Source organism: Myotis yumanensis, unplaced genomic scaffold (genome assembly GCF_028538775.1).
Source record: "Myotis yumanensis isolate MYYU_CA2020_CCGP unplaced genomic scaffold, mMyoYum1.0.hap1 SCAF_1, whole genome shotgun sequence".
Taxonomy (NCBI): domain Eukaryota; kingdom Metazoa; phylum Chordata; class Mammalia; order Chiroptera; family Vespertilionidae; genus Myotis; species Myotis yumanensis.
This window is the reverse complement of record NW_027223752.1, coordinates 132,926,442-132,951,539: the sequence shown is the minus strand read 5'-3', so window position 1 is coordinate 132,951,539 and position 25,098 is coordinate 132,926,442. Positions and strand designations below refer to the sequence as shown.

Below are 25,098 nucleotides of genomic sequence, written 5' to 3'. Positions count from 1 at the left end.
CCCTGGGATCTAGCAGCAGTGTTTGGGGCGCTGTCAGAAAAGTAGAAGGGGGTGGGGAGAGTGGGCTCCAGGTGCTGTAGGGACAGGCTTATGCCCTCTGTCACAGGCTTTCTCCATGCTGATCCTGGGAAGGGAAGGCGGGAGGAGGGGCGCAGTCCTCAGAAAGAGCACCTGTTCTTAGGTTTCTGGGGCCTGGAGGGAAAACCTTAAATGTCTGGCAATTGAAGTCTGAGTTTTGTTGTGTGCTTCTCTGTCGTTAAGTGCAGGCACTGTTTACAACATAATCTTCAGTGTTGTCTCAAGCTTCCAAGAGCCATCCAAAATGCTATCTAATGACATTCCTAGGACTTTAGACAATAATATTATTAATAGCATCCAGTTAAATCCAGGTTCTGAGGATGTAACTAGATGCTATTTAAAAGAAACTGAAGTTCATCAGGTCATTTCCCATTCCACTGTGGTTTCCACACGTTAATATATTGCTCATTCTTGACACCAGACATATCTTTTATACTGTTGAATATTAATAATCTCTGCTTCCCTGATTTTTTTAGGTGACCTTTCTCTCCTATTCTTTTAATAAAGGAAAACACTCCCTCTGGTCCTTTGGGGGGGCAACTATTTGATTGAACGGTTTCTAAATGTCTGTACATCTTGCAATGACTGTACACGTCTTTTTCTTCTTGATGTTTTTTTCTATTTTTTCTCCAAAACGTGTACAGTAACTGAAAAATGTATTCACTTCTTTGCCATCGCCAAGGGCATTTGTAGGTTTCCTGCCCTCCTGACAACATTTGAGTGTGTTCAGGAAATGCTGTTTGGAGCCCGAGGCTGGGCCACATGTGTGCACTGGGAGAGGGGATAGAGGGGCTGCAGGGCAGGGAGGACCAGCATTCTGACCCACTGCCTTCCCTGCCAGGTGGGCACGTGGAGGGAACGCTGCCCTGATTGGTCCCTCGTAACCAGGTGACCACAGAATGTGTTCTGGTTGGCTGGGGCCCGCCAGGAGCCCTGCCTTCAGTTGAGAAGCAGCTGTGGGAGGCGGTGGAGCTTCGGCTGTGCTCTCTTCTTGCAGTGGTTGTGATTCTCAGCAGTTGCCTGATCAGCACACCTTTTAAATACGTGAGACTGCTGGCTGTCCTCACAGACTAGTCAACTCTGTGGAGGCGGCAGCAGCTGACAGCTGGGCGGGGGCGGCGGGGGCCCCTGGGTTTGCCCTTTTGGGGGTTGGGCGGGGCGGGGGGTGGTTAGGGGGACTGTTGAGTGAAGGCAGTGACAGCAGCGCGAGTAGAGGTTCCTCATGGGAAACAAATTCAGCTGCTGCCTGAAGCCTAATGCCAGCCCCAAGGTTGGCCAGAGCTTGGAGTGGGTGAATCCGCACCCTGAGTCTGATGCCTGTGAGGTGACTCAAGCTGCCTGGGCACATGAGGACTTGGGTCTCCTGTTCTGCAAATGCCACCCTGTGCTGCGCCTCAGTAACCGGCAAACGCCCAAAGGTAAGGGGTGGCAGGGGTTCGCTGATCTCAGTCACACCTCTGGGCTCTGCTGACCCCAGGACCCCCTAGATGGGCACCACCTCAGACTCCTTGCCTTCTTTCTGGCATCCCGAACCTTTATTTCCCCACCCCCGTCATGTCTGGCCAGTTTCTTTCCCTGTTCAGTACCCAACTACCCAGTTCTTTCTTCCATCCCCATTCAGCCTGAGACACTCCAGTTGGCCCATCCTGATCCTGGCTCTCTGTAGTGTCTCCTGGGACTCCAGGAAGAATTGTGGGTATATTCTCTCCTTTTTCTCAGTGAAAACTTTAACATCCCAACTTCCAAGGTTCCATCCCATCTCCCTGTCCTTATCTAGCCTTTTGGTTCTTAGTGAAGGAATCAGGTAGGGCCCAGTGATACCCTTGTTTCCACCTGTTAAGACAGTTGATACTCTGAACAGTTCTGCTGCAAAGATTTTAGGGGTTGTTAGGTAAACTCGAAATCGATAACCGACATAGAACCTATATAGTGTTATTACATTGGCTGTTTTCAGTTGCCTGGATAGAAGCTATTTCTTCCTTCCAACTTATAATTTGAACACAGAAGGAAATGGTGGGAGAGGGAACTCAAAATTTCTCGAATCATGTGAAATGTTACTGCCAGTTCTACAGAGAATAGTTGCTTGTTTGTTTTTTCACTTATAGCAGAACCCAGGGAGTTCTGATTACTTTGATATGTCAACATTGACACAAAATTTCCTCAGTCTTCCTTCAGTGACCTAACAGACTTCCCTGTCACATTGTTTGTCCTAAAGGAGCGGGGATGGTTCACAAGAGTGTTGGTCAAAAGTTTCTAAAGAGAACACACATATGTAGACTTTAGTTTGTAACATAAAGTCTTGGCAGTTAAGATGTAAAATTGTGTGCAAGAATGTTTGTCCTGATCGTCTCCTATACTGCCAGTAGGTTCCTGTTTAACTGTAAGAATGTTGAGGTCAAAGTTCTGAAGACCAGATGCCTGAAGAGGGGTTTGGGGAGTGGAGAAGTGGGAGGAGAGAGGGAGAAGAGTGGAAATATGGTACTTGGTTTAAAATAATTCTGGGTAACAAATATAGCTAATGAAGACTGTGATTTGTGAAGTAGGAAACATACATTTACAAAGATGTTAAAGCCTCTTTGGCCCTTTTTATTTTTCATTTAAATGGTAGAGATTATTTCATAGAGAAAACACATCATAGCTCTTATTCTATTTAAACTCTAGTTTAGCTTTTATTTTCTTTAAAAGTTAGAATAATTAAGCCTAGGGGTTCACCTGGATGGTCGCTATGTCTTTATAACTGAAAAGTACTCCCTGTTCAGTATATTAAAATAGTATGAAAAAACGAGCAACTTACTTGAATTAATGAATTGTACCTTTAAACACAAAACAAGTGAGAACCTGTGAAATGTTCTGTTCACTCTGTTTGGTGCTATAAGGTAAGCCTCTGTCTGAGTGGTTTTATAAACCAGTTAGTAGATGGGTAGTGTTGGATGAGAGACCAAAATAGGACCTTTATATATTTAAGATTTACAGCTCACTCCCATGTATAGCCCATTTGGTCCTTCTAACTGCAAGCAAGTCCCGTGTATATTCTTCTATTGCTGATGAAGAAACTGAGACTTAGAGATGTGAACGGATGTGTAACCAGCTGCTGAACAGGACAGGCTGACATGCTGGTGATAGATGTGCCAAATTCAATTTGTTGATGCATACAGCGCTCCTTAGAATGGAGCCTATATGTTATAACCTCTCCCCAAAGTGAGCCTATTTAACTTGCTCCAGTCTTGATTATTTCCATTTGAAATTATTGTATACAACTCAGAAACAACAATTACCACTCCATCTATGTCTAAAACAGCAACAACAACAAACTGATGAACAAAATAGATCCAGAGACATAGAAATATGAAACAGCTGATGAATCTCAGAGGGAAGGCTGGATTGGCTGGGTGGGTGGGACTAGATCAAGCAAAGAATGCAAGTGAAAACTTTCACATGTATGCGTAACCCATGGACACAGACAGTAGGGGGGTGACGGCCTGGGCGTGGGCTAGAAGGGGACAATTGTGGAAAATAGGGGACATCTGTAATACTTTGAACAATAAAGATTGAAAAAAAATCACTTTGATGAAAGTATAAAAAGTCACTGTCGTGAAAGTTTCCCCGTAGATTAAAGCATTGAGCTTTTATACTATCCTTTTAAAGGTGCCACGATGAATAGCCCCAAGTAAGCCACAGCTAACTAAATAAGTTCATTTTGTGAATGGAGTTAGAATTAGCCAAATGGCAAAGAACATTTGCCAAATATAGCTCATGATTTGGGCATATTTGATATATTAGCAGGTACCTGACAATAATTGGCCACAGTTTAATTTGAAATGTGCTGGTAATATCAGTGTGAAAGATAGTGACTGTATTTCTAATTGATAAGTTGAAATGGGGAAACACATAAATAATCCATACATTATTTAGGTGCAAGTTAAAAAAAAAGTCTAAGACATAGCCGGGTTTTACTGCACATGTATAGCAAGATTCTGCAATTTTGAATTTACTGAGTAGAATTTTTATATTGTTGCCTTTACTAAAATTGGCTGATTACCATTACTTAAAATGTCTTCCCATGCCCTAACTGGTTTGGCTCAGTGGATAGAGCGTCGGCCTGCGGACTCAAGGGTCCCAGGTTCAATTCCGGTCAAGGGCATGTACCTTGGTTGCGGGCACATCCCCAGTAGGGGGTGTGCAGGAAGCAGCTGGTCAATGTATCTCTCTCAACAATGTTTCTAACTCTATTTCCCTCTCCCTTCCTCTCTGTAAAAAATCAATAAAATTATTAAAAATATTCTTCCCAAAAGTAAATGATATAAGTTGATGTGTAGCTGTTTTTTAAATTAGGAATTTTTCTACTCAACAAAATTGTATGCCTTTTCTCTTCTTCCTTCAGGTTTAATCCCTTCTGGCCATCCTGGGGCTGGCACAATTTTCCGGAAGAAATGTCAAATGATTGGTAAGTCAAGATAGGATTGAGGTCACAGGTTTTTGTTTGAACAAATAAAAAACATTTCAGTTGTTTACATATGAGGATTGAATTTGTGATCTTACATAGTGCTCAAGCACAGAATCCTGTCCCACATTAGAATTTGAAGCTATTCAAACTCTCTCCCCTATGTAATGCTGCCAGAGTACCTCAGAGGAACAGAGCCCTATGGGGTTCCCAGAAGCCAAGCAGGAGCACTTGCAACTATGTCAATTTCCTGTGTCCTGTTTGTTTTAGGATAAGAACCAGAACTGTAGGACTTTAATGCTTCTGCTTGCCTGCTTATTTCCTTAATGTTATGTTCAATCGAGTTTACTTGCTTAAAAAGGCACAAGGATCGAGGCTTTCCGTTGATTGTGACAGCAGAAGTACAGGCAGGGAAGGGTCCATTTTATTTGAATCCATGCAGCTCAATACAAAGTGGGGGTTTTAACATGCGTTTTCATGGCACGTGTGCATGACTGTCTGGAGCTGATCATTTTGGTTAGGATTTCTGCATTTCTCAGTTTCTTCCAGAGCCAGGGGCTGCTCACCTGTAGAGAGAGGGTGAGAGAGTAAAGGAAGTGCTATCCCATGCCCCTCTCCTCAGTCCTGAGGAATGTGTGCCTATGATGCCCCTCCCATGTTAAAGGAGGCAGAATGGGAACCAGAGTTCAGCCCAAGACCCTCTTTGGAGCTTTTATTTTTCTTCAGATCTTTATTGGAACAAAACGATTTTGTGTGTTGTACACTTGTTTACTTAGGTTAGCCGCATCATTTTAAAGTTTAAATTGGATAGGTTACTTTGCAGTTGAGTAGAGATGCATTTAATTTCTTAGTAAAATATTCTAGGTGGTTACCTAAGTGGTTCAGGATGCTTGCAGGTACCTGGCCAGAAACTGGTTCTTAGAGCCCTCAACTGTTAGATCCTCGTGGTTCAAGTACAGAGGGTATCCATGTAGAAGTGGAAACTCTGACTGAGTACTGGCTCAGAGGCACAACAGATAAGCTTTTTTGTTAGCCAAGTTTCTCCCCTGGCTTTGCCTTTTGCCCTTTCCTTCTGGACATGAGAGACTTTTATTTGTACCTAAAACAGAATATCCATTAGGTCAAAAGTGTAAAACTTAGTTTTAAGATACTGCTTATGGGACTCATCTTGCCAGGTGCTTTAAATTTTCAATTTTGTTGGAAGTTATAAAAGAAATGGAATAAAATTTGTTTTTATCTATATATATAAAAAGCCAGCGACTAGAACACCGTAACGGGTGGGGTCTGGCCAGTCGTTTTGACGCCCACTTTGGCCAGCGAACTGACCAGATTGTGGGGGGGGGCTGCCTGGCCAACCTCCTGCAGCCCCTACCCCAGGCTGGCCCCACCCCTGCTGGGCCCCCACTACTCTGATTGGCCTGCAGCCCCTCCTCCAGGCTGGCCCTGCCCCTTATTACTCTCACTTGGGGGCGGGGCCTTCTGGCCAATCACCCATGGCCCCTCCCCACAGCCAGCCCGGCCTTGATCAGGCCCCAGTCAGGGCAGGCTGGCCAGCCAACCGTCTGTCATTTCCTCCTCTCAACAGGCCCGCCCACATCCATCCTAACTGGGGCCTGGCCAGCCAAACTCCACCAGTGCACAAATTCCTTCACTGGGAATTGTAAATTAGTAATCTTTCAGGTAATAAGTAACTTCTGTTTTTCTGTGGCATTTGTATCAGTATTGATCAGTTCATTCTTTGTATTCTTAGTGGGAGGAAAGAGGAAGAACAACTATTTCTACCACGTACGTACATACTGGAAAAGTTATGTAAGAAATTAATAATTTGAATTAAAAATTGTCTGCCATAATTGTTAAAAATCTGTTATGAGTCCAGTATCATTAGCAAGAACCTGTTTTGGAAGACTTTCTTAATCACTTCTGTTACCTTAATTAACAGGTTTACATATGCAGGAAAGTTTTGGTTTAGTAATGGTCATTTTTTAAGGGGTTCTGTCCTTTAAGTTAAATGTCAGTAACATGGTTGTGATATAAAGATCTACCTTAATTTTGTGCCTTAACTTTTAATTTTGTTTTTTAACAAAAGTAACAACCATATCATAGCTACGGCAATTTTTGTGTTATCTATTGACTTGTTGTTTTAGCAGCTGACAGCTTAGCTTCCTCCCTCCACTGTGGTCTTCTTTCCCTCCTTCTGTTCTCCCAACATGTATCATGGTTGTTAGTAAATCTGAATCAGTGTTTCTGTTATCATGACTATGCAAATGTTTGTTACTGTTGAGCCCTCTAGTTCTCTGGCTGTGCCTTTTCCTTGTATGCCCTTCATTCTTTTGATCAAAAAATGTATACGCACTCCGCATGATTATGTTGGTGTTTAGTAACTTACTTGAGTCCCCATGCCAGTGATTCAGGCCCTGGTGGGGGGTGAGGCCTGTGGGGATTGGCCCGCTGTGGGAGCCGCCAAGTGGCACTCCCATTGTGGGAGTGCACTGACCACCAGGGGGCAGCTCCTGCATTGAGCGCCTGCCTCCCACTGGTCAGTGCACATCATAGCGACTGGTCATTCCACCGTTTGGTCGTTTTGCACATTAGGCTTTTATTATATAGGATAGTTCATTTTCAAAATTTGAAAGAATCTTCAGGAGTGAATAATTTTGTGAATACCTGTTATCAAACTGATGACCATTCTGGTCCAGGCACTGCTAACAAAACTAAACAGTGGAATTGCAAATGTCAAGAATTAATATTTTAGTCGATATTTGTGTGCCCTCAATTTGTCACCTATTGCCGGTTTTCTATCTCCCCATTTAATAAAAAGGCTAGTCAGAGTTTAGAATAAGTTTCCTTTATTCAAAGCATAGTCTGACTTTACCTATTATTTTGAATCAATTAAACCTGAAAAGGAGTGAAAATTGAGTTATCATCTGTTAAAATGTGTATTCATTTTTGGGACCCCCTGGATTACTGAAATTTGAGCACTGCTACACTTCATCAGAATAATCCAAACCCCTCTCCCTCGTCAACATGATCTCACGTAGTCAAAGGCAGCATGTAGGCTGGTCTCTCTGGTTTCAGAAATAACTGCTTTATATCTAACAATCTAGTAACTTGGCAGAGAAAGATGACTGTTGGCAAAAACTCTACATTTATGCTACATTAACATAATACCTACTAAGTTTTCCTTTTTATGTAGTGGAATTAATTTTTTTAGTGTATTCACTTCTTCTTTTCTATTTTTTTTTTCCCGAACATGCTGTGACTTTTGTCACAGGCCTGTCAAAAATATTTTCCACTTACTGACCATATTTGTTCCATTTGTCATTGGAAGCCATCTCCCTAGCCTTTTGTTATCCTCCTCTACTATGCACTTGTTCTGTGAAGGCCTGCTCTGTGTCTGCTTTGAAGCATATTTCTTTAAAGTCATCTGGGATCTCACATACTGCTCTCTTATGTTGGATCCCCGATTTCTTAGATCAGCGATTTTCAACCTTTTTCATCTCATGGCATGCATAAACTAATGACTAAAATTCTGTGACACACTAAAAAAATATGTGTCTTACCAATCTAAAAAAAAAGTATAACTGTGATTCATTCACTTTTGGCATCTATTGTGGTGTTGGTTGTTGTCTTTTTGTTATTTGACAATGTAAGGGAAAAGGTCAGTGCCCCTGCCCAAACAGTCAGGTATTGCATTTTGTAAACATTCTTGCCACACACCAGTGTGCTGGGTGGTACACCGGTTGAAAATCTTTGTCCCGTGTTTATGTTTTCCTCCGTATTGTTATTCTCCTTTGTTTCACTGAAGCACTTTTTGCTGGGAAAGGATACATGGGCAAAAATTGTTTGAAGATCTAGCCCCTCTGAAATGCCTCCTACTTAACAAAGCAGAGAATTCTAGGTTGAAATTAAGTTTTGCAGTTCTAAAGACATTTCTACTGTTTTCTCATTATAATGTTGCTCTCAAATATATTGGCAACGTATGATACATTGTATATTTGCAATTTCAGTAATTTCCTCCACCCTTTCTTCTCTGGAAATATTTAGAAGCTTATCTATTCCTGGGATTCTAAAATTTGATGGTATGTGTTGGTATGCACCTCTTCATTTAATTGTGGCCATCAAGACTCCAGGTCTTATCTACTTTCCGGGAATATTTTTGTTTCTTTTATACATTCTTTATTCCTTCTTTTTCCTAACATTCCCATTACTCAGACATTGGAACTCTTAGACCAGTATTCCTGGATAAATCTCTAAATATTCCCCCCTCTTATTTCCCATTTTGTCTTTTTCTGCTTCCTGGAGATTTCCTTCACTTTGTTTACCAACCTCCTTTTTTAAACATTTTTATTGATACCAGAAAGGAATGGAAAAATAGAAACATCAATGATAAAAGATAATCATTGATTGGCTGCTTTCTGCATGACCCCTACTGGGGATTGAGCCCGCAACCGGGGCATGTGCCCTTAACCAGAATCAAGCCCGGGACCCTTCAGTCCGCAGGCCAATGCTCTATCCACTGAACCAAATTGGCTAGGGCCACCAATACTTTATAATTCTGTTTTGTTTATCTAGTTTTTAATTGATAGTGTTCTCTTATATCCTGTCATTTTTCGTAGCATTTCATTCTTTTACCAATGCAATGTTTTGCTTTTCTGAGGTTTATTTATTTATTTGTTTGTTTGTTTACTAGAGGCCTGGTGTACAGAGTCATACTCAGGTGGGGTCCCTCGGTGATTGGGACCGACGGGGGGGGGGGGGGGGCTTGCAGGAGGGAGGGACCTTGGGAAGTTAGCCAGCCAGCCCCCCCTTATTGCCAGCAGCAAGCAAGGCACGGTTAAGGCATGGCCAATTCCATGAGGAATCGGGCTCCCTCCTCCCTCCTATCTGGGTCCGGTGTGCAGGTGAACCAGATTTGAGGATGTCAGGACCCCAGGTGCAAGGTCTGGGTCAGTGCGCATCATAGTTACCGGCCCATCGTCCAGTTGTTCCGGTTGTTAGGCTTTTATATAGAGAAAAATTTAATCCTGACCTAAAGATAGTTTTCTATTGGAAACACAAGGTGTGAGCATAATTTTTTTTCATATTTACTCCAGAATTTCATTATTTCTTTTCTTGTTTAAATAAGTCTTTATTGTTCAGGTCATTACAGTTGTTCGTCTTGTTTCCCCCGTTAGCTCCCCTCTACATGGTTTCCACCCCACCCCATGCCCTTACTCCCCCATTGTCTTCCTCCATAGCTGTTCAATTTTTTCCAGTCTCTTTCTGCACCACCCACCCCCTTCCCCCCAAGAATTGTCAGTCCACTCCCTTTCTATGCCCCTGATTCTGTCTGCCAGATTTGTCCACAGTAAAGGTACTATTTACCTTTTTAAAAATAAAACTTTATTGTTCAGATTATTACAGTTGTTCCTCTTTTTCTCGCATAGCTACCTTCCACCCAGTACCCACCCTCTGTCCTTACCCCCCCACACACACAGCCCTCATCCATAGGTGTAAGATTTTTGTCCAGTCTCTTTCTGCACCACCACCCCCTTTGCCCCTTAGAATTGTCAGTCCACTCCTTTTCTATGTCCCTGATTCTATTATATTTACCAGTTTATTCTATTCATTATATTTTTTATTGACTTGTTTTTTAGATTAACTTGTTGATAGATATGTATTTGCTGTCACTTTGTTGTTCATAATTTTTATCTTTACCTTTTTCTTCTCCCTCCTCTTCTTAAAGAATTCCCTTCAGCATTTTGTATAATACTGGTTTGGGGGTGATGAACTCCTTTAGCTTTTTCTTATCTGTGACGCTCTTTATCTGACCTTCAATGCAAAATGATAGCTTTGCTGGGTAGAGTAATCTTGGTTGTAGGTTCTTGCTATTCATCACTTTGAATATTTCTTGCCACTCCCTTCTTGTCTGTATAGTTTCTGTTGAGAAATAAGCTGACAGTTGTATGGGTACTCTCTTGTAGGTAACCAGCTATTTTTCTCTTGTTGCTTTTAAGATTCTCTCTTTGCCTTTTGATCTTGGCATTTTAATTATGATGTGTCTTGATGTGGTCCTCTTTGGATTCCTCTTGTTTGGGGTTTTCTGAGCATCCTGGACTTGTAAGTGTATTTCTTTCACCAGGTAGGGGAAGTTTTCTGTCATTATTTCTTCAAATAGGTTTTCAATATCTTGCTCTCTCTCTTCTTCTGGCAACCCCATAATTCAGATGTTGGTATATCTGAAGTTGTCCCAGAGGCTCCTTACACTATCTTCATATTTTTTATTCTTTTTGCTTTTTACTTTATGGGTTGGGTGTTTTTAGCTTCTTCATATTTCAAATCTTTGACTTGACTCTTGGGATCTTCTAGTGTGCTGTTGGATCTCTCTATATTATTCTTTATTTCAGTCAGTGTATGCTTAATTTCTAATTGGTCCTGTTTCATATCCTTAATGGTCTCACTAAATTTCTCGGGGGTTTCTAGATAATTCTTGGGTAACGTTATAACCATGGTTTTGAACTCTGTATCCAGTAGTTTTCCCTCCTCCATTTCTTTTGATTGTGACATGTTTCTTTGTCTTTGCATTTTGGCTCCTTCCCTGTGTTGATAGAGTGGTTTTGTGTGCCAGGTATCCTATAGGGCCCAGTGGCTCAGAATCCCACTCACCTGAGGTCAACGCTCTTGGTGCACCCCTTTGTGGGCTTTGTGTACAGTTTTGTTGTAGTGAAGCCTTGACTGTTGTTGGTATCACTGGAAGGAATTGACCTCCAGGCCAGTTGGCTGTGATGACCAGTTGGGTTAACAATAGGAGAACTGCTGTGCTGGAGACAACCTTATGAGGCAGGACTTGCTTCAGTGAGTCTTTGATGCTCACTGAGTCTGCTCCCTGAGTGTGTCTCTTATGAATCTGTGGGGTTTTAATCTGGTGTGATCTCACTTTGACCACTGCGTACACTGGCTCTTGGATTTCCAAGGAGGTGCAAAGTCAGCCACTGCCTGAGGCCAGCCAGCAGGAGCTACAATGAGATCTGCAGATTCCTCCTCTTTGTTTGGGGTTTGGAGGTTCCCACATGGAGTGCAGCTGTGATGCAGTGCAGGCTGCTAAGGAGACTTAGGCCTTCTTTTGGAAGCTCTGGGGTTCTTAGACCCAGTTGCAGTTTGTTAGATTAGGTTGCAAAAGGTCAGGCCATTCATATGCAAAAGCCTCTGTGCACAGCTTTGGTGAGGTTATAAATTGGGTGGAGTGTAGTCTCATGGAATCACAGGGTGGTGCAAACAGCAATGGTTGCCCATCAGCCCTGCCCCATTAGGTTCCTGGGTCTCTGTGTCCCACGGCTTCATGCAGGAAGAATGATCACTGCAAGCACCTCTGTAAGAAACCCGCCCTCATGTTCCGGCCTGATGCCAGACAATCCAGGTTCTCCTCATATGAGTGTGGGTCCCCAGATTCTGGCCCAGTACTGGACTTCAGAGCATTCGGGAGTTTGTATCTCCCTCCCAATTGAAAAAGACAACAGCATACCCAGTTGCCAGTGCATTTCACGTGCCTCTGTACCTCTGCTCTTCTGCTCCTCTGCATCTCCTACCAGTCTAGATGTGCTTTTCTCTTTCCCTCTAGTTGTCGGACTTCCACTCAACCAGCCTTCCAGTGGTTCTGGATGATATCCATTTTGTCTTTTAGTTGTTATTTTGATGTAGTTGTGGGAGGCAGCAAATACAGGCGTTTACCTATGCCGCCATCTTGGTTCTCCCCTGAGCAGGAACTTTTAACTCTCAGGGCTACACTGCAAGATTTGGGGTCTGCATTCTGAGCCTGCCTTGGGTTCTGTAAGACAAACTGGCTTTCTTACCCCTATTCCAGTCACTCTCTTTAGACACTAAAGCGTGCTTCCTCTGTTTTGTTCTTATACTTTCGGTAGCTTTTTTATGCCTTTAATTCTAATGACATATCTCTGAAAGAAAGGGGAAAGGAAATGGAATTGAGGTCAATTCAGAAATCTCAAACTTACACATTCTAACTCAAAATTAGAACTTAGAACTTATATTTAAAGTGTAAATCAAAGTTTAAATTTTTAATTCAATGAAGTTAAAAATATTAATTCAGAGAATATTTTTGGTTACTTCTATAGTTAGAATACTCCATTTTTCTACTAAAGGCTTGGTTAAGAGTTCTATTCAAACTGCATTTCATCAGATTGTCCCATTTCTGTGCCACATAGATGGAGCAGTTCCCATTAATGCATATAAGTGTTAGAAATTTTAAGTGATTCAGAAGTCATTATTAATTCTTAATATCCACAACTTGTGAAAAAGTAGAGAGAAAACAGTAAAGTTCCATTTTATTTATTAACTAGATGCTCGGTCCTTGAAATTCATGCATGGAGGGGTGAGGTGGTCCCTCAGCCCAGCCTGCACCCTCTCCAATATAGGTAAACTGGCAGTCAGACATCCCTCTCACAGTCCGGAACTGCTGGATACTAACCGCCTGCCTGCCTGCCTTCCTAGTTGCCCCTAACTGCTTCTACCTGCCAGCCTGATTGCACCCTAACCGCTCCCCTGCCAACCTGATTGACACCTAACTGCTCCCCTTACAGCCCTATCACCCCAAACTGCCCTCCCCTACAGGCCCAATCACCCCAAACTGCCCTACAGGCCTGGTCAGCTCCAATTGCCCTCCCCTGAAGGCCTGGTCACCCCTAACACCCTCCCCTGCAGGTTTGGTCACCCCTAACTGCCCTCTCCTGCTGGCCTGTTCGCCCCCAAATGCCCACCCTGCCGGCCTCATCACCTTCAACTGCCCTCCCCTGCCAGCCATCTTGTGACAGCCATCTTGTGACTTCCATCTTGTGACAGCCATCTTGTGACAACATCACGTGACACTACCTAGGCTTTTATTATATAGGATATGTTAAGATGAGGCAGTAGGCAGGATTTCAACAGGTACTTGATAGTAAGGTTTGCGTTGTCACTTAGACTCCCAGGCATGATAATTTTTCTAGCCTTTGCTATTGAACTTAAATCTAAGGAACCCTGGGTTATCTGTTCTATTCCATTAGTCTATATGTCTTTTCTTGTCCCAGTACCAGGCAGTTGTGAGAACCATGTCTTGCTCATATAGCTTCATTTCTGGTATTGTGATCCCTCCAACTTTGTTCTTCTTTCTCAGCATTGCTGTGGTTATTAAGGGTATTTTTGTATTCCATATAAATTTTAGGAAAGTTTGTTATCAATCTTTGAAATGTGCAATTGGTGTTTTAATGGGGATTGCATTGATTCTGTAGATTGCTTTGGGTAGTATGGACATTTTAATAATGTTGGTTCTACCAATCCATGCACATATTAGGTTCTTCTATTTGTTTAGATCTTCCTTTACCTCTTTTTTCAATGTCCTATTGTTTTCTGTGTTGAGGTCTTTTACCTCCTTAATTACATTTATTCCCAGTGATCTTAATTTTTTTGGTGCACGGATAAATGGGATTTTTTTTTCATTTCTCTTTCTGTGAGTTCATTATCCTATATAATAAGAGAGAAACATGCAAATTAACCATCTCTCTGCTATGCCCAAGCCATGCCCACAAGCCACATCCACAAGCCAATCTGAGTGACTATACAAAGTATCCCACAAGGATGGAGGTTAATTTGCATATGCCTGTGTCAAGTGCCCCAGGAGGCGACGGTGGCCATGGCCATGGGCTCTTGTGACCTTCACCAGCCCCAGGAGGCACGCCAAGCCACACCCAGGGGCTCTCAGGACTTTCACCAACTCTGGTACCGTCCTCTCCACTATGCTCACCAGCCAATCAGGATGAGGGTCCCCCTTTCCCTCCCACCCCCATGCATGAATTTCTCCACCGGGCTACTAGTCTATATATATAAAGAGCCAGGGACCATAATGTACAAAACAACTGAAGGGATGACCGAACACCACACTTCACATGGAGCAGGCTCGGGTGAGCAGGGACTGGTGAGCGGGCTGAAATGCTGACCTCTCAGAAAATGAGAGAGACAGAGCTGATCAGCTGCTGTTGGTGCTGTTGTGGCCTGGAAAGAGAAGCAGGGTCTGATACACAGCCTCCGTGGCAGCTGCTGATCAGCCCTTGCCTCTCTCTCTGGGCCTCACCAGCAGCCGCAGCTCTCTCTCTCTGAGAGGTCAGCAGTTCAGCCTGCTTGCCAGAAGCCTGGGGTGGCTGCTGGTCAGCCACACCTGTCTGATCAGGCCCGGAGATAGGCCCAGAGATGCTGACTGGCATAGAAACTGACCAATCAACCAAATCTGGGTGAACTGAGAAGAGCCAATGGCTGCCTAGGAGGCAAAGATTTTGATTCTGACTGGCATAGAAACTGACCAATCAAAACCTAATCTGGATGAACTGTGAAGGCAGAACTTAAGGTGGGGGCTGAGGAGAGGTTTTAAGGCAAAGGTTGTTTGGTGTAAGGTGTAAGAAAGTGGTTCAATTTTTTAATGACCAGTTTGGCTGTACAGTGCATACGGCTGCCTCTCAATCAAGATATAGTGATTATGTATTTTTGTCTGCCAAGTGCATCTCCTCCTGCTGAAAAAGGCTTCCCTCCCCACCCCCTTAAAGCAATCCTATCCTATATAATCTAATGAGAGGGTAATATGTTAATTAGACTGGGTTGACCCACCATCTTCTGGACGTCCAACTTTCTTCTGGACCAAGCAATGGTGGTGGGGGCCAAGGCAGATGCAGTTAGGGGTAATCAGGTCAGTAGGGGAGGGCAGTTGAGGATGAGATCAGGCTGGCAGGGGAGAGCAGTTGGAGGCAACCAGGCCAGCAGGGGAGGGCCATTGAGGGCAAGATCAGCCCATCAGGGGAGGGCAGTTGGGGGCAATCAGGCTGGCAGGGGAGGGCAGTTGGGGGCGATCAGGCCAGCAGGCAGAAGCAGTAAGGGGCAATCAGGCAGGCAAGCAGGCGAGTGGTTAGGAGCCAGCAGTCCCAGATTGTGAAAGGGATGTCCAACTGCCGGTGTATGGATTGGGCTTAAACGAGCAGTCGGACAACCCCTAGGGTTTCCATATTGGAGAGGGTGCAGGCTGGGCCGAGGGACACCGCCCCCAGTGCACAAATTTCATGCACCGTGCCTCTAGTGCTGCTATGAAAAAGAAGGAACTTTTACCATTTGCAACAGCACAGATGGAACTGGAGAGCATTATGCTAAGCGAAATAAGCCAGTCAGAGAAAGATAAATATCACATGATCTCACTCATATGTATGATATAATGATGAACATAATTTGATAAACAGGAATAGATCCAGAGACAAATAGCAGTGGGGAGGGGGGAGAGGGGGTAAGAAGAGAAACCAAAGGACTTATATGCATACATATTAGCATAACCGATGGACACAGACACTGGGGTGGTAGGGGTTTGCCCACACGGGGTGGGAATGGCATGGGGAGTCAATTGGGGAAAAAGTAGACATGTAAAACTTTAGACAATAAAAAACAATCTACACTAATAAAAGAGAAACATGGTAATTGGTGTACGACCGCTACCCTTCCCATTGGCTAATCAGCGTATCCTTATGCAAATTAACTGTCAGCGAAGATGGCGGCCGGCAGCCATGCACTGAAGCGAGCAGGGAGGTTTGCTTCCTCCAGGAACTGCAGACTCCAACGTTCCCCGCCTCCCTTGCCGGCCTCTCAACTGCAACTCTAAGCAACTATTACTACGTTGCAAATAAGAAGCTGAACAAAAGCGGCTTTCAGTCAGCCCCGGACTCCAACACTGTATCCATGTTTTCAGCAGCGAGGCCTCAGAGCTAAAGCTGGCCCAGAATAAAAAAAAAAAAGAAAACAAGGAGCAGTTGGGAGCTTTTAGTCAACTGCCAGATGGAAAACAGCCTTCAGCCCCTCACCCAGACTGGCCAGGCACCCCAGTGGGGACCCCCACCCTGATCCAGGACACCCTTCAGGGCAAACCAGCCGGCCCCTACCCGTGCACCAGGCCTCTATTCTATATAGTAAAAGGGTATATGCCTCCCGGCACTGGGATCAGCGTGACAGGGGGTAGCGCCCAAACCCCTTGATCAGCCCTGCTCTGTGCCTGATGGGGGGAGCTCCCCAATCCCCCGATTGCCCTGCGACTCTCTGTGTGACAGGGTGCAGCGCACCAACCCCCTGATCGGCCCTGCTCTGTGTGTGACAGGGTCGAACCATAACCTCTCCATTGGCCCTGCCCTGAGTGTGACAGTGGCGGTGCCCCAACCCCCTGATTGGCCCTGCTCTGTGGGTGATAGAGGGTGGCGCCCCAACCCCCCTCCACGGACCTTGCTCTGTGTATGACAGGGTAGAGACATAACCTCTCCATTGGCCCTGCCCTGATTGTGACAGGGTGCAGCGCCCCAACCCCTTGATCCGCCCTGCTCTGTGTGTGACAGGGGGCGGTGCCCCAGCTCCCCTATCAGCCCTACTCTGTGAGTGACAGCGGGGAGCTCCTCAACCCCCTGATGGGTCCTGCTCTGTGAGTGATAGGGAGCAGCGCCCCAACCCCCTGATGGACCCTGCTCTGTTAGTTACAGGGGGCAGCGCCCCAACCCCCTGATCTGCCCTGCTCTGTGCGTGGTAGGGGGTGGCGCCGCAACCCCCCCGTTGACCCTGCCTTGAGTGTAACAGGGGGCGGTGCCCCAACCCCCCAATCAGTCTACCCTGAGCGTGACTGAGGGTGGCATTGCAACCTCCCGATCCGCCTTGCTCTGTGCATGACGGGGTGGCGCCCCAACTCCCCAATCGGCCCTGCTCTGAGCCTGACCAAGGGCTGCACTTAGGGATTGGCCTAAGCCACCCGGGAGCAGGCCTAAGCCAGCAGGTCGATATCTCCCGAGGGGTCCCAGACTGTGAGAGGGCACAGGCTGGGCTGGGGGACCCCCCCCCAAGTGCACAAATTTTTGTGCACCCGGCCTCTAGTGATAATAATAACTAAGTAAATCTAACAAACCCCTTCCCTTTCTTGAAAAGATTGTAAAAGTCAATCTATTCTACCATTTGTTCTGAATGAGTGAACATACAGTAGGATTTTTGCCTAGTGTATTCTAGTGACCTACTGAAATACCTACAAAGACTACCTTGTCATTAGCATTTAGGCTCTTTGATTCTTTTTTAGTATTTGCATTTTTATCTCTATGTTTTTCTGTGGAGTTTATTGAGGTTGTACGCTAGCAACAGTAAAGTTTTAACCATAGAGAACAATTGTTTTACATATTCAAGCAAGATGAGAGAAACATAATCATCTGGCAGCCAGTATATCCAGGATTTGCTATGAGGTTTAATTCTGCCACCATAGTGGGTACTAGATACTTGGTACTGGAAATTTTGAAAAATTGGGAGTAGACCTGGACTGATGGGGAAGTACTCAGTGTTGCTTTGATTGGACCTAACAGTACTATACTGTAAAGTGTTGTTTTACTAAATGAACCCCCATAGACCTGTGAGCCCATGTCTGATTAAAAATTTTCAGTGTTTTAGCACTATTTTCAAATAGAACACAATGTACATTTATAATGGAAAAAATTTAAATAGCGGAAATGGGAGCAAATATCACCCAAAGTTTTACTAATTAGTTTATATTTTGGTGCATTTTTTCCTATTCTTTTTACTCCCCTCTATATAGGTTTCTGGTCATAATTGACTTTATTATGGTGTATTATATGCCATATTGCAGCTGTATAGTAGTAAACCTTCCATTTAGAAAAAAAGTATTTGATTGAGTTTTCATATTTTAAGCTGTATTCGTCTGATGAGATCCCAATAGTAAAGTATATGTTAACTGCATGGCTTAAGAAACATATCAGAGTTTTAGCTATAGTTAAAATATTTCTAGCTTGAAGGAGAATTTATTCCTCTAAATAATGATTGTTTTCAAATTATGCCATCTGGTGCTTCTGGTTACTGAGGAGTCAGTGGCTTTAAAGGGAAGCATCTGAAACAGGCAAAATGATATTTTATCTATAACAATAAAAGTATAATATACTAATTTGACCCCACATCCTCCCGGACAACCAACTTCCAGATGGAGACAGGGCTGCGAGGGAAGCCTGGGTCCCGGGTGCCAGAGGGAAGCTGGTGCTGGCAGCCAGGGAAAGGAAGGCCTACTCCTGCATGAATTTTCTGTATCTGGCTTCTAGTATAATATAAAGATATTTCTGATTATTGGATACTGGAAGTTTTAAAATGCTCTGCATTTTAAAAGATATCAACCGGATAATCTCCCTTCCTGCCTTTTGTGTATATGAGGGATACCCTGGTGGGAAAGTGTGACAGCATGATGAAAGCTATTTTATAGGAATATGAGGAAAGAAGGCTTATCTGAATTAGTTTATAATAACACAAGGAAACTGATACAGTAGGCAGTGAGGCAGACAAGAACAGAGTAGGAACCATAGGCCAAGTATGTCACCAAAGTAGAAAGCTGTTGGTGCCTAGCAATGGGCAAAACTGGGAAACCAAGTATTGTAGGGTGGGACCTCACCCAAGGGTGACCTTTCCTCCCTTAGCATATCACCGGTCATGCAGTTTACAACCCCTGAACTTTCATATCGCTGGTCCCCTCATCTTTCCTCCCCCAAAATGGACACCCTTAAAGAGAAACAAGGGTCCCAGTGAATAGTCTCATACAACTTGCATGCATGCCCTTGCATCCTGACTCCCATAGCATTAAGCCCTGAGGACAAAAGAGGTTCTGGCCTGATTCTAACAACCTTAGTAACAAAGCCTCAGGTCTGCTGAGCTTAGAGACAGAGTTTTGGTCAAAGTACAAGTAATATATAGGCCTCAGTTGGTTTCAGCTTCAGGCCCAGCTTAGGTCCCCTAAGACCGTCCCTAAAATTTCTGCCTTTAGGTAAAAGCCTTTAAGATGAAGGACCCAGCACCTGTGCTCTCTCTCCCTTGAGCATGCCTGTAGTTTTCCCCGCCCTCTTCTCAGGTGCTCTCACTCTGGAGCATGCCCATGCCTTCCCCCTCTTGTTTCCCTGGGTGTGTATATTCTTCCTTTCGTTCTTCTAAGTTCCAGGGGCCCTTCTTCTGCCTCTGTAACTTGTGTGTGGAGCCCATGCAGCAACACTGGCTCACTTCTACCTCTGTGACTTTCTAAATATACTTTCTCTTATAATTTAAGTTCTTGGCTCTAAATTCTTCCTCAGCCAAACTCAACGACAAAAGTCAAACATCTGGTGCCATTTTGCCACTAACAAAATGAAGCTTATTAGAATGTTGGTATTCTGTCATATTAAAGACTACTACTATTACTTTCAACTACTTACAGTGACTAGAATTGGGTTTTGGTTTTACTCTAAGAGGATTTTTGTAACATCGTTTGGGCTCTTTCCGTATTTGATTATTGCTGTATTGTTGGGCTCTTAAATCAATGGATACTTCTAAAAGACATGAATATTTCTAGTGTTTTAAAGATAATTTATTCTCTAGCATATCTCAAAAAATCATTGTCATATGTCTGACACCACTGCAGGTAAATTCTAATTTGTCTCAGTAGTAGGATTTGCCTTCCAGTTGCAATTGATTTTAGACAATTGGTCAAATACTTGTCGCACGCCCAACTTGCCCCAGATTCTGTGCTGAGAAGGTTGGATGTATAACAGGAGTGAAAGTCCTGTCTTCCCTAGAGAAGCTCACTTTTTATGAGAGGGATGCCCTGGAAGCAGTTGATACCGTGTAACAAGTAGTAACTCAGATGTGTGAGAGTAGAGAAAGGGAGCAGTTGTGTCGTGTAACTGTTGGCAGAAATCTCCTGGAGGTATCTGGGAAGTGGGGTTAACCTTGCTGAGAAAAAGTGGAAGAAAAAGGCCTTGTAGTCAGAGAGAGCATCTGAGTTAGGCAGAGTCCTGATTAGTATCATGTAGCTTAGGGAATCTATATATATAAAAGCCTAAGCAACCGAACAACCGGTAGCTATGATGCATACTGACCACCAGGGGACAGACACTCAATGCAGGAGCTTCCCCCTGGTGGTCAGTGTACTTCCACAGCCAACGTCCCACAAACCCTCCCCCCACTGGCCAGCCAGCCTGATGGCCCCGATGGCCTGGCCAATCTCCCGCAGTCTCTCCCTTGGGCCGGGCAAACTCCCATAGCCCCTCCCGCCAGGTGACTTACCAACCCTTTGCAGCACCTCCCGCTGACCAACCAACTTCCCATGGCCGTAACCCAAGGCTAGTCAACCAACTTCCCACGTTTCCTCCCTCCAGCTGGCCCCAATGGCCCTGATTGGAACCTCCAATGACCCCTCCCCTGGTCAGCTGGCCCCAATCGCCCCGATTAGGCTGCCTGGCCAACCTTTCATGGCCTGTCCCGCCTGCCAACGTCCCACAGCCCCAATCAGCCCTGATTGAGGTACCCTACTCGTACATGAACTCATGCATTGGATCTAGTTTATATATATATATAAAAGCCTAGGAGACCGTTACAACCAGTCAACCAGTCGCTATGATGCCCACTGACAACCAGAGGGCAGACACTCAATGCAAAAACTGCCCCTGGTGTTAATTGTGCTCATAAGCCAACCTCCTGTGGCCAGCCAACCTCCCATAGTCCCACCCCTGGCTGGTCGGCCCTGATCAGCCCGGATCAGGACTGGGCAAGACGGCCCCAATCAGCCCTGATTGGCGGGCCAGGCCAAGGGACCCCTTACCTGTGCATAAATGTGTGCACCAGGCCTCTAGTAGAATTTGTAATATCATGTTAAGTACCTTATTATCTGAGGTTCTCTTTTGAGTAATGTAATAATAGTCTTATTTCAATATGAGTAGAGAGTTAAATTCTCAGAGTTGTTTGATCTATTTTTGGATGTGAGAGAATCTTAAAACAATACTTTTTAATTCTCAAGGTAAGGAAACTGAGGCCCAGAGAGAACTCTGGTCCCTAACTTGTGAGCCGCAGGCCAGTCCCAGCACACACACACCTCTGCCTCAGATACATGTATTTTGTCACACTGTCTCCTGAACTAACATTTATTATTGGCTTTTATGTACTTCAGTAAAAGCTCTTGCTTCAATATTATAGAAGGCAGTATGTCTTAATGTAGAAAATAAATAGTAGAAATAGAAATCTTGGCAGGATTCATTTCTCAAGGAAAAAACACTAAAATCTTATTTTAAATGTTTTACATTGTTATAAAGGGAATTAATCATAGGTGTTTGCCAAGTTGGATTATAGGTAGTATGTCCAGGGCAGCATTTTATGACCCCTTCGTCAATTCTCATCGTTGGAAGTGAGAGCATGCAGTGTGTTTACTGCAGAGCTGAACATGGTATTGCACTGAAGCAGTTCATAGGGTATGAGAACAATTGTAATGCTTAATTGTCTGACATTTTAACCGAGGAAATACACACTTTTGTAGGTTTAAGTTACTGTGATATTTTCTCCTCTTCCCCTTCCCCTTCAGGTGTCTCCTGGTCACCTTAGGGAAAAGTACAGCTCGTGTGCTACAGTATTTGTAGACAGCACTATTTCTCAGTCTGATTTGAAAATCACCTTGCAGTGGTGAGTACAAATAGGGGACAGAACCCTTATCCTGCCCATATGTACTTTCATTTGATTGTCCTTTTCAGTGCTCAGGTTAAAACACTGGTGTCAATTATATATTGATTTCCACTTCCATTTTAATCTTAGAGTGACTGGAAGAAGGGAAACCCACTTAACAATTGAAAAATCCCCCCAAAAGTGTTTATCTTTACTTGAGGCATTACTGTTCCTGAGACATTGTTGAACACAATGAAAGGAGAGGTGTGTTTTACTGAATGTTTCTGGAATAAAGTATTTCTTCATGAGATACAGGCCTAAAACCATGTGTACTACCCTGGAAGCTGCTCTTGGAAGAAGGGACAGCTTGTCCCCTACTGGCACCAGCATGTATCTGCAATTACAGTTCATTGGATTGTGTCAGGTTTCCCCCATCCTACTTTCTTTTTTTCTGCACTATTTCTATATTGAAATGCACTCTCCTTCCAGGAAAAATGCATCAAAGCAGTCTAAAGGAACAACTTTTCAGGATAATTTCTTTGAGGATTAAATTTGTTCAACTGAGGTTTTAATTTCATAGATGAATTAAATTTAGTTATATATATATATGTATAGATATATATTTACACATCTTCAAGAAACTACATTATATCGATCCATATATAACAAAATCAAAGCAAAATCATGAGAGAGGTGAAGTTTGGGAAACATAGTCACAGTCAAGTTTACGCTTAAGCAAACATAACAGTGTCATGATGGTGAAAACTATTCATTAAATTCTGTGAGTTCATAGTCCACAATTGGAGATGCACTTTAAAAACACCCTAATATGAAACTTTCAAGCTTACTTAAGAGCAAAATAAAACCAAACTAGGATGTGGAGCTTCCTGAACCCCATTGGTGCTGTCCAAGGATCATTATTGGTGTCTCTACAAGATGAGAGGGTTGACTTTCCAGAACACAGTTTGGGAAATTCTACCTGAAAATATTAAAATCCTCATTCCTGATTTTATTTTTCAGTCCTAAGACATAATTTATTTATAAACTTAATTTTGTTTATATTGTATCAGCTTTTTTGGCTAATTAAATTCTCAGTAACTTCTACTTTAATTATAACAGCCAGTTAACAATCATAATAATGTAAGTTTCTTCTCTCATAACAACAGTTGAGATCAAATTGAGTTTCAGCAAAACTGGAGCCCGTCTTTCTCTAAAGTCCTGAGCTTTGGCACCCAACTCACAATCACTGAGTCTTTTTCTTCAGTCTGGCCACTAAATCCGGGAGTAAAAACCAGTCCTTTCTGGCTGCATTTCATAGCTTCTTTTGAATTAGATGATTCTGGTGTTACAATATATAATTCAAGAGTTGTTTTGAAGATTAGCCTTACTTAGACAAGTGGGTGTTACGCCTTTTCCCTCCAAATTCGTCTAATTTTTGGAAGTACAGTAAATTTTCATTTGCTCTTATCAAGTTTTGAAAATGATCATTCAGTACATTTACTATTGGTAAATTAAAGGTTTAGTGAGAATATTAATAGAGCTCATTAGCTTTTAGGAATGGTTTTGAAAAACTGTTTATTCTGGGGTAATAGTGCATTGTTCTCAATGTGATGGGTGAGCCTTATTAGAATCACTTACGCAATTTTTGTCTAAATGTGTCTCTAAACACATGCATTCCATTTCTCCTTCCCTAACACACTCTGTCACTCTCACAAGCCTTCTGATAAGCTGAGGAGGGATGGAAGGCATTTTTATGTGGAGAAAAGCATCTGGGATGATTTTGATTTTAACTCTACTTCATGTGTTCTCAAACTTTGCTGCACTTTGTCATCCCCTGAGAAGCTTCCAAAGTTAACCAATGCCCGTTAAATCAGAGCATCTCAAGGTGGAAGGAGGCAGTTTGTAAAACTCCTCTGATGATCCCAATGCACAGCCAAGCTTGGGAAACACACTGCCTGGTTAGAGGGTAGAAGAAGGAGAACTGCTTCTCACTCTTGGTGGGACCTTGAGCAAGTCAGTTTTAAGCCTTGGTTACTTTCTCTGTAAAATGGGTTGCTGAGTTAAATATCATCACAAGTTCATTGGTTCCTTTCAGCTTATATGCTTCAAATTCTATGATTTTAAAATCATTTTGAAGATGAAACTGTTTGAAGCACTATAGAAGTGCCCATCTTTGATGCTAACAATGCTGCAGGCCTTTGTAAAACTGCTAATATTCTATAACCTAGTTATAAAATTCAGGTTTGCTTTTCCTCAATTATTTGGAGCTTCATTTCTGACATTTGGGGCAAAGAGAAAAAGCATATAACTTGATCTACAGCAATCCTTTGTTTCATGTTACACAGCATCTGGGAATAACATAGGGATATAGGAACTTACGCAGTATATGAGGAATTACATCTGCTCATTAAAATTTTATTTAAACTAATTTGGAAATAAATGTTTTTAATACTACACGGTGTATAATTTTACTTCATTGCATTCTTATATTTGTCATTATATTTTCTTAACAATTATGTAAAAGTGACCTTAAATGATTGTCTTCAGTATAGAGCATTTTATTTAACTTTAGGGGAAGAAGGAAAATAGGTGGGCAGGTGGAAAAACTACTGTGGCTTAAATTTAAGCATGTGTACAAGTAGATCTAACTTGTACAGGATGAAGGGTTCTCTGAGTAGAAAGGCAAAAGGTAGGGCAAGAGTGTAATAACTTATATGTTATAATGATCACCCAAAACATGTCTTCTAACAGCATATTCCTTAGCATTTTGGTTTTCCTAATTTTAGTAACTGACAAAGAACTACCACAAGGCAGAAAGTGCTTGGGCGATACTTTCTGAATGAGGATCTCATGGCCACTGGGCAGCTGGGATGGTCTTCCCCCACCACAACCCTTTTAAAACCTGTCTTCAGACCTGACATAAAGTCAATTGTTACTTTTTCTTTTCTCCACAGCCTGGCACTAGCAATATATTACCACATAAAGAAGAGGTGAGTTTTAAAACCAGTCTTGTTATTCTAGCTAATAAACTTACAAGATATAAAGTTAGTGTTAGATTTTAACTATGGATATTATTGGAGTAAGCTATAGTGCTCTTATTACATTGT

The 25,098-nt window shown here is 43.2% G+C and overlaps 1 protein-coding gene across 1 annotated transcript in view; it reads left to right on the top strand.

Moving 5' to 3' along the window:
* The first annotated feature begins 1,300 nt into the window (after nt 1-1,300).
* Nucleotides 1,301-25,098, top strand: part of LOC139015197 (cyclin-Y-like protein 1) — a 37,952-nt gene continuing 14,154 nt past the window's right edge. Inside the window, exons 1-5 of the mRNA XM_070422708.1 lie at nt 1,301-1,496; nt 4,460-4,522; nt 10,982-10,992; nt 21,915-22,012; nt 24,946-24,981. Coding sequence (XP_070278809.1) covers nt 1,301-1,496; nt 4,460-4,522; nt 10,982-10,992; nt 21,915-22,012; nt 24,946-24,981 — 404 coding nt within the window. The remainder of the gene's footprint in view (nt 1,497-4,459; nt 4,523-10,981; nt 10,993-21,914; nt 22,013-24,945; nt 24,982-25,098) is intronic.